Source organism: Nyctereutes procyonoides, unplaced genomic scaffold (assembly GCF_905146905.1).
Source record: "Nyctereutes procyonoides isolate TBG_1078 unplaced genomic scaffold, NYPRO_anot_genome, whole genome shotgun sequence".
NCBI lineage: Eukaryota > Metazoa > Chordata > Mammalia > Carnivora > Canidae > Nyctereutes > Nyctereutes procyonoides.
The window spans coordinates 29,192,022-29,201,844 of record NW_026575046.1 but is presented as its reverse complement, the minus strand read 5'-3'; the positions used below and the strand labels follow the sequence as shown (position 1 = coordinate 29,201,844).

The 9,823-nt window shown below is 55.9% G+C and overlaps 1 protein-coding gene across 2 annotated transcripts in view; it reads left to right on the top strand.

Moving 5' to 3' along the window:
• The first annotated feature begins 6,846 nt into the window (after positions 1–6,846).
• Positions 6,847–9,823, top strand: part of PDGFRB (platelet derived growth factor receptor beta) — a 37,727-nt gene continuing 34,750 nt past the window's right edge. For both annotated transcript variants that reach the window (XM_055325224.1, XM_055325223.1), the window contains exon 1: positions 6,847–7,290. In XM_055325224.1, the coding sequence (XP_055181199.1) occupies positions 7,204–7,290 (87 nt within the window). In that variant the 5' untranslated portion in view covers positions 6,847–7,203. The remainder of the gene's footprint in view (positions 7,291–9,823) is intronic.

Below are 9,823 nucleotides of genomic sequence, written 5' to 3'. Positions count from 1 at the left end.
AGGGATTTTTGCCAAGTTCCTGCAGCAGGACTGTGCTGCCCTGGAAACAGACCCAGGTCCTCTGACTGCCAGCCCAGAGAATGGGCTAAGAATGCAGGGTTTGGCCCTTGGCATCGTTCCAGAGCAATAATGATGACAATAGTACCACTATCTCGTGAGCACTCACTCAGTGCCAAGTCATTTGCACGTATTATTTCATGTAGGGTAAAGTAGGGTCTTGTTATCCCCACCTTGCAGATGAAGCAGCTGGAGCTCAGAGAAGTGAAGTCACCCACCTGAGGCCACATAGAACATAAGCGACCTACCTGGAAGTTTTTCGTTGCTCTGCAAGCCAAGCCAGCCTGGGAAGATAGTACGCCTGTGTGTCTCTCTCCTAAACCTGGGGTTTTGCTTATACAAATATCTGCTTCCTCTTCCTCCTCTAGCCCATGCAAAAGAGCCTCAGCCCACCCCTTATCCTTACCTGTAGGTCGACCTCCCCCCAACCAGAGTCCCGAGACAGCCCTGATATGACACCCCAGCTTCCCCCTCTCAAGGACACTGTAACTTTGTTCAGAAGTCCCAGGCTGGGCATCTGCAATGGCAGGTCCCACCCCACCTTACCCTCTGACTCGCCATGTGACCTTGGACACCTGCCTCCCTGGGTTTCAGTGTCCCCATATGCCCGCTGGGGACTGGGTGCCTCAGACGGTGGTCCAGCTTGGTACCGAGTGTGTGGAGAAGCCCCTGTCCACGTCACAACCTCTTCCTCTGACAACCCCTTACCTCTGGGAGTGGCTGTTTATTCGACCCCTCCTTCCCTCTGACTCCCCTGGTGACCCCTCTTCCCCCTGGGCTGCTCTTGCATACTAGGGACCACAGCCTCTGAGGTGGGGCACAGAGACTTGGCCTCATAAAGATCTTGGTGATAACTTGGCTTTTTTTTTTAATTCATTTATTCATGAGACACACACACACAGAGAGATAGAGATAGAGATAGAGAGAGAGAGAGAGAGAGAGAGAGGCAGAGAGACACAGGCAGAAGGAGAGGCAGGCTCCATGCAAAGAGCCAGACATGGGACTCGATCCCGGGACTCCAGGACCACACCCTGGGCCAAAGGCAGGTGCCAAACCACTGAGCCACCCAGGGATCCTGATAACTTGTTTTTTAAAACAGGTTTGTGGCCCTGGATGAAGAAAGGTTCTGCTCTGAGCTTTCCATTGGAAACAGTTTGCTTAAGCGAAGCCGGTGGGTCACTTTCGGCCCACCCAAGGTTGCCGCCCAAGGGCTTCAACTCACTCACTCAGTGACCTCAGGCCGCCAACTCTCCTTGGCTGAGTGGCTTCCGAGGTGGAAGCGAGGATGGTAATTCCTGCCCTGCGTACCTCCAGGGGGCAGAGGCGAGGCTCAAAGAGGGGGGTGTCTGTTGGGACTCCTGTGAGGTGTCTTTTTCTTTCTGCACCCCTTTCCCCTCCTCCCCTCCAGCACCCCTCACTCCTCCTCTAGAGGCTGGGGCGTCACCTGCTGGCACTGGGGGGTACTACTGGAAGGCTCACTGGCCCCTGGTGTCCATCATGGATCACGACCCCTGGAAAGACTCTCTGGTTCTCCTACCCCTCCCTGTGAGGGATGGAGGCAGTCCCCCAGCATTCAGCCACTTAGGGAATAGAAGGGATGCTAGAACCAAAGCCCTGGGGGCAGAGTGGCCTCCTCATGTGAAGCAGCACAGCATCTGACCCATTGTTTAGAGGAGGTACAGCAGAGCCAGGAGAGGAAAAGGAGGTCACTCTGGGATTCAGTGGTCCAGCATGGACTGGGGCCCATTAGCCCCAACTCCGTGTCAGGTGCATTCCTGCAGCTCTCCCAGAAGGACATAGTGCTGGAGGGAGGTGGCAGTCAGCCTACGGTTGACTACAGTAGCCTCCATTACTATGGTAGGGTAAGGCCCCCTGCCTTACCTGTTAGCCCATCCTCCCCCGTGCACCTGATCTTACCAGTCACTGGCCCTCCTGACCTTCAGGATAAAACCAGGCTTCTCCTGGGCCCACAAGGCCCTGAGGCCTGGCCCCCCACCCATTATGTCCCCTCCCTGCACCTCAACCATTCTTTTCTTTCTGCTTGAACACACCAAGTTCTTTTTGGCCTCCAAGTTTTTGCCTATGCTGTTCCCTCTGCCTAGAACACTGTTCCCACCTTCATGTTGTGTGTGGCCTCAACCTCAGGTCTCAGTTGAAATATTTCTTCCCCAGAGAAGCCTTAATCTGCCCTGTCATTATTCTTCATCTCTTCACACTAATCACAATTCGATATTATTCCTTTGTGGTTTCCTTGGTGTTTGTGTGTGAGCTCTATAAGGGTGGGGCACAGAGTGGGTGCTCAACGAATTTCCACTGCATGGATAAATGGTATGGGAGACAGCATGGCCTGCGAGCCAGAGTCAGAGGCCCCATTCCAGACTTGCTGTGCACCCTCATGCAGGTTTGGGCCTTCTCTGGGGTCCACTATGTCCAGTGAGGGGGAGATATGTGGCCTCTGAGGGCCCTGCTCTTCTGATGATCCTTGAGCCATCTATGTGCACCAGGGTACACCCTTGATTTCTGGGACACTGAGACTGAGGTCTGCTGGAGGCTGGGAGAGGCCAAGGCAGTCAGGGTCTAGAAGCCCCATCTCCTGGGACCCTGTCAGGCTTTGGTGGCTATAGTCTGGCCCAGTAAGAGCAGTCCCAGGAATGCAGAGGGAGAAAGTAGCCCAGAGTCCCCCCCCCAACACCTTGGTTCTTCTGCCCAACCTGACAGCCACCATGCTGAGCTGGAAGGGGCAGTTCCCGCTGTGCCGATTCCGGTTCCCTAGCTGCAGGTACAAGGGTCTGCCTTCTTAGGGTACTCAGGGTAGAAGGACACTGCACAAGAGGTCAGGAGCCTCGCATTTCAGGACCTTTCTCTCTCTGCTAACTTTGGGCAAGCCTTCTCCACTCTCTGGGCCTCAGTTTCCATGCCTGTCCTAGGGACGCACTCTTAGGACTCTTCGGGCCCTGACATCCAAGATGACTGTGCTGATGCCGGGGACATGTGTGCTGCTTCCTTGCCCCAGGCCTGGGGAGCCTGCGAGGGGGGCAGCGCTGGGAGCGTGGGAGAGCCAGATGTGGTGGCTGCTGGCCCCGCCTGCGCGAGTGCTGAGCTGGCCTACTGGGATTCTCCCACTCAGGCGCCCTTTCCGGGCCCCCCTCCCCCTGCCCCACTGAGAGCTGCGGCTTCCGGCTCTGACAAGCGTGGGTGGGGGGGTCTGGGGGGGTTCAGTTCAGCCTGGTTCCCTCCTTCAGGGAAGAGCTTGGGCCTGATTCTAGACAAAAGTCTCTATTCCCGTCCTGGCCTTACGTGTTACAGAGCCTTGTTCAGTCCTTTCCAGCACCAGCCTCAGTCATCTGGGCCGTAAAATGAGCATTTGGATGGGCTTCCCTGCAGCCCTGATGGTGGACCTCTGTGACAGCAGCTCCCGGAGGTGCCTGAGGATCCTTAGCTTTACTGGGGCTTTCTCGAGGCGCACACAAAATGCCCGGTGCATCGCTCATGCGGGCCTCGCAACAACTCTGTGAGGTAGGCACATGCGTCCCCATTTTACAGCTGAAAACACTGCGGCTCCAAGAGCTCAGGTAATAGGATTTGCCCAGGGTCACACAGCTAGGAAGTGGTGAAGCTGGGCTGGAACTTCCAATATAAGACCGACCTCAGCCTCTTTATCCTTGAGTGTGCCCCCATGCAGTGGGGGAAATGTGCTGAACCCTACAGCCCAGAGCTCCCTTCTCCCTCTATACCCCACTCACTCCACCTGAGGCAGGATGCTCTGTCGCCCACTGTCAGCCCAGCTTTTCCAAGTCAGCGTTGTCCCAGGCTGGACTGGGCCAGCAGCTCCCAGCATCTGGGCAGCTGGGAGACTATTCATGGCCCGCCCTGTTCGTGGTGGGACTGGGGACTGTGTGGGCACCCCCCCCACACACAGCTTGATGGTCCTGTACCACTCATAGGTACTGCCCACTGTGCACGGGGGAAACAGGCCCAGAGAAGGAATAGTTCAGCTCAGGGGCACACAGTGATGGGCTGCACCAGAATGAGGGAAAAGTTGTATTTCAACACTGCTTCCAGACATTACTGAGTCCTTCAAGTACATTACAAATTGCACTCATCTTTCAAATCATTCCTCAAATTAGCTCCATTCACCAGAGGAAGAAACTGAGGCTCAGGAGTTTCAGTGACTTACCCAAGATCATGCAGCCTGGAATCACAGAAGCCGAGATTGGAACCCGGTTCTGGCTCTGGCTCTGGAATCTACCCTGTCAGTCATGGCTTTCCTGCCTCATCTGTCCAGCTGTTGGTGGGTGTCCCATGTGGCTCTGCGTCCCCCAGCCCCATCTCAGCTGAGAGGAGGCACAGCAGCCCTGGTGCCTGCCAAGGGTTAATGGTGGTAGGGGCTAAGTGATTCCAGATGGGCCAGCCGGACGGCTGGGCTGGCCGGAAACCGGCCGCCGCCAGCTTCCCGGGGGAGCCACCACCAGCCACCCCCTCCCCTCCATGCTGCATCTCTGGCCCCCATCTGTCCCCTTGCTCTGGGGCCCACCAGCCTCTTCTCCCTACCCAGAGCCCAACTCTAAGACACTTGTAAAGAGAGCATCCCAAGGTCCTTCCAGCACAGTGAGTTCAACCCTATTATGTACAGATGGGAGACTGAGGCTCAGGGAAGAGAAGGTATCTATCCAAGGCCACACAGCCAGTCCACAGCTGGGTCTTCTCGCTCCCAGACTTGGGTTTTTTTTGGGGGGGGAGTGGGAAATTAGGACTTGAAATGCCTCCTTGCTCCCCCCGACCACTCCCAGCTGTTCTGGTCCTAGCAGTTGGGTCAAGGCTTTGGAGGTGAATGGCCAAGGCAAATGCTAGGAATTGCAAAGACTCATAGAGTCTTTAGGCATAAGAAATCCCAATGTAGGCCTGCCCCTGTGGTTTTTGGAGGCCCTCTGTAGTCCCTTCTGCAATGACTCCACTGCTCCCAAGCTGGGCTGGGCCCCCTCTCTTCCCAGTCTCTCATGGCCTGCACACCATAGCTTAGGGCCAGTCTGATGGCCTGGCCCAGATGCTCTGCTGAGCAACCCCCACTCAGATAAGACCAAGAAATGACCTCAAGCTATGAGATTGCGGTTGGCGTAGAATCCCAGCTCAGGCAACCCTCCTGCTCTGTGAACAGGGGCTTAAGGTGAGGCCCAGGAGAAGAAGGGGGTGGACAGAGGTACAGAGGGTAGGACAGAAGGGGCTCTGGGCAGAGTCAGGCTCTACCTGTGTGACCTGGGACACCTTTTTTGCCCCTTCTCTAGGACTCAGCTCTCCCATGTATACAGTGTCAGGACAGAGGGTGACTCACCTCAACTCTCTAAACCCTTTTAAAATGATGCCCTTGAGGGTCACGTGGGTGGCTCAGTGTTTGAGCATCCGCCTTTGGCTCTGGACGTGATCCCTGGGTCCTGGGATCGAGTCCTGCATCGGGCTTCCTGCAGGGAGCCTGCTTCTGCCTCTGCTTCTCTCTCTCTCTGTGTCTCTCATGAATGAATAAACAAAATCTTAAAATGAATAAAATGATGCCCTTGAAATAATAAAATAAAATAAAATAAAATAAAATAAAATAAAATAAAATAAAATAAAATAGTGCCCTGGGCATCTAAGGGCCAGAAGTGATTAGAGACATCTCCCGGTCTGAGGAAATGAGGGCAGAAGAAGAGGTGGGGACAAGAGGTCCAGCCAGGTTTTGGAGAAGCCTTGACAGACCCTAGCAGGGAAGGGAGGGCAAGAGGCTGGAAAGGGGACATTAGCAGGTACTCGAAAATATGTGTTGGGTGACTGAATGAGATGCAGAGAAAAGGATAACCCTGGAAGAAGGCAGAGCAGGAGGCCCAGTCTGCTCTGCAATGGGAGTCTTGCCCCAGGGTCAGGTCACCTGTGTCTGTTCTGTCATGGAACTCGGGAGACCCGATTCCACTCCAGTTCTGCCATTGCTTGTGGGAGCTTGGGAAGCTCATTCCTCTTCTCTGGGCTTCTGTTTCATTGTCTATAAAATGGGGAAATAACCCTTTCCTGGTACTCGAGGGACAGCGAGATGACAGGAAGGAATGTGTTTGGAAATCCCAAGTACACCAGGTGACATCACCAGGTCTCTTTCCCTCTCTGTGCCAATTCACACCTGAGCCTTGGGTTTCTTCTTGCGACAAGCAACTGATAATCCCAAAGCCTCAGTTAGTTGCCCCTCTAAATGCACTCTCAGCCGCCCTGCTCTTCCTCGGGGCACCTCCCTGTGCCTCCTTGTGTCTCCCACTAGCCGGGGCAGCCCTGGAGTCAGGGACTGTGTGTTGCTCACTACCACTCCCAGCACCCCGCATGGTGTCTAGCACATGCTTGTGCAATAAACGGATGTTGCCTGAATCGATCATATAGGTGCTCAGAGCAGCCCTTATGGATGTGGAAACTGAGGCACAGACAAGGGAGTCGGCCCCAGGTGCTGCGCGGCAGGGCATCAGAGAGGTGGGGCCGGACCACTTTTAATAAAAGTGACTCAGCGGTTGGCGTGGGCTGCGGAATTTCTAAACATCCCCTCACATCCTGAGAGAGCAGGCGACGGAGAGAGCAAGCAGAGGGGAAAAAGGAAGAAAAACAAGAAACTTGGGGGAAAAGAAAGAGGGGGAAGAAACTGAAATTGAAAACAGACACACGCGTCCACCTTCCCCGCCCCCTCGCCCCCCTGCTCCCGGCTGAGCCAATCAGAGGCGGCCCTGCAGCCTTTCCCCCAAAGTAGGGGGAGGGCAGGGAAGCCCACAGTGGTGTGAGCTCCCGGGGCTGCCAGCGCCCGCAGTCCCTGCCCATCCCGTCTGGGATCCAGGATCCCTCTGCGAACAAGTTGGAGGCAGAGGGCAGGAGGACGGCACGGAGAGGACCCGGCCCCCCTGACCAGCAGCTGGGGGCAGCAGCCTGTGCCCTGCAGCGCAGAGGGCCAGACCCAGGGCGGCCCCTCCTGGCAGCCCTGCTCCTCCAGAAGGATGCTTTGGCAGTGAGGCCACTCCTCACTCACCCCTGCAGCCCCCCACTCCCTCCATCCTCCTGAGGCTCCCAGGGCCCGGAGACTAGGCTGTCTTCCCTGCTCTGCGACCCAGCCGCGGCCCCGTTGGGGAGTCCAGCAAAGTCTCTCTGTTAATGAGAGGTCAGCGAGGAGGACTTCCTGGAGGGGGTGACAGCCCAGAGCTCAGGACTGTGCCCACCCCCGAAGGCATCAGCAGCAAGGTAAGTGCTGGGAGAAGGGGTATCCCCAGCCCCTTGTCCTGTCCCCTTGCTCCAGTCTGTGCCTTCTTGGGTAGGTCAAAAAATGGAAAATATTTTTAACAAAACCAGATGGGAAGAAGCTGGGAGGCTGTGGGCGACGTCAGGGCTGGAGGAGCCAGTTTTCTCTTCTCCTGCTCAGGCTGCTTCTGGGGTGGGTGGCCCAGCCGGTCTCCATAGTCCTGCTGTCCCCTGCTTTTGCCAAATGAACCCTAGAGGTTTCTGGGTGCAGACTGAGGGCCTCCAAAACATAGAACCGCCTGAGAGGGCCGGGGAAAGCTGGCAGGAGCTCGAGAGGAGAATTGGGAGGCAGCAAGGAGGGTGCACGGAATGGAGATCTAGCAGGGGATAGGGGACTTCAGAGCCATGGCCCCTGTCTCTTGGCCCAAGCCTTGTCCTTAAGAATCTGTCTGGCTCTAGGCCAGTCGGCCGCCAGGCAACCTCTGGGGATTTAAATGGATTTGCAAATTTTCCAGATTCCTAAGATGTCCTTCCAAACCCCCAGTGGCTGGGAAAGTGCGAAGGCAAGGGGGCTGTGGCAGGCCTAGCCTAGCAGTCACAGTCTCACAGTCGGGGCTGTGGGGCTGGGGGCCTGGGATCTGCCGTCAGATGTGGGGGCCCCTCTGGATAGAAGGGGGAGTCGGTTGCTGGGCCCTTCCCTCTGGACCCAGGCAGCTGCTCAAGCCGCCTCGCTGTCTTCCTCCTTCCGACGCTGCTTTCACTCCATCCTAAAACATGAATCTGATCACGATTCCTTCTTTGAGTCTCCCCTATAGAAAGCCCCAACTCCTAATAGTAGCTGCCACTGATTGACACTTACTGCATGCCAGGACCGTGCGGAGAGCTTTATGAGCATGATCTCACGTAGCTCACCAGCAGCTCCAGAGGCAGGGATGGATTTTATGTTGGTTTTACGCGTGAGGTTCACAGCAGCTACAAAACTGTATCACGGTGCTAGTAACTGGCAGAGCTTGGGGAGGTAATAAGCTTCCTGCCGCATTTCTCCAAACTTGGTCCTTGTGTTCCCTCCAGTCAGATCCCAGGGTCTCCAGGAGGAGTATGCACAATCTTGCCTGTGAGAATGTCCTTCCTCATTTTCCGTGAAGGAAAATGGAGGGAATGCCCTACCTCCCCCTCCTCCAGGCAGCCTTCCGGGGTCCTTCCAGTCTTCCAAGTGCTTGCCATGCCCTTTGCCTTGTTGCTTGGCCTTCTCTTCCTGTTTGTGCTCTGTGTGCACATCAGAGATCATTTGGGCCCCAAGTGACCCCATCTTGTTTTCCGTCCCCAACATATGCAGACAGGCAGGCAGTGAAACAGAAAATGTGCTGGCAAAAGGTAGGAGGGGCTCACTGAAGACTTGCTGTTCCCAAATGTGAGACCAGAACCAAGCCCCACCCTTCCCTCAGGTGCCCTTCCAGAACAGCACGCTGTTCCTCCAGACTGCATTTTTCTATGTCAAACAGGGAGGAGTGTCCCTGCCTGTCTGCCATCCCAGAATGCAGGAGGCCTCTAGGGAGATATCTGAGGTCATGCGGTCCTCCCCTGCCTCCTTGCAGCAGGCCCCAGATCTGTAGCCCCGGATCCGTAGTGCTGCTGTGTGGGTCACCGCCATGGAGTGCTTTCGCTGTGCCAGGCACAGAGCCGAGACCCCACACACCTTGTCACCCCCACAGCAGCTCTTGGGAATCCGTATTGTCGTTACCCCTGTGTTGCAGACCAGGAAGCCAAGGCTCAGAGAGGCTATGTGATTTTCCCAGTGTCACATAGTTAGTAGAGTTGGTACTTAGGCCCAAGTCTACTTGAAACCAAAGACTTACCCCTTGGCTACCCAGGGAGCCCCAGGCCAGAAGGCAGGGAGTCTCCATCCTCCCACTGAGGCCGTTCCTGGCTCCAGCACCTTCGGCGGCAGTGAGTTCGGCTTCAGGCTCCGCCTGCACCGGGTCTACCCGGAGCCTGGCCGGGTCCTAAGTGAGGAAGGAGGACCATCTGGCCAGCACCTTCCCTTCAGTGGTGATGGGACATCCCTCACTCCTCTGTGGGAAGAGGAGCTGAGATTTGTAATTGCCCCCAGATGTGGGACAGCGGAAAGCCCCGCGGATTCAGAGTCAGGAGACCTGGCGTTTGCCCTGGCTCGACTCAAGTCCGCTATGTTGCCAACTCGGGTCCCCGGATCCTTTTTTTCTGGGCTGTATCCACATCTGGAAGGTGTTGGGCACTGGGGTAAAGAACATCAGGTCTGGGCATCAGAGGACTGTGTGTTATTCCCTAGTTGGCTCCTGCCTGGCTGTGTGACCCTGAGCCAGTGCTCTGTCTCTCTTAGCATCGGCCCCCTCCTCTGTAGGCAGTAGGGAGGCATGTAGTCTCCGTGAGGATAATATTGATAAAGGTGCGTAGTAGATCTTTCACTTCTCAGGGCTGGACCCAAAGGCCATTGGCTAAGAGAGGCCCACTGGCCTCCCTCCATTCTGAACAGGACTCGGCAGTGAAGTGAAGTTAG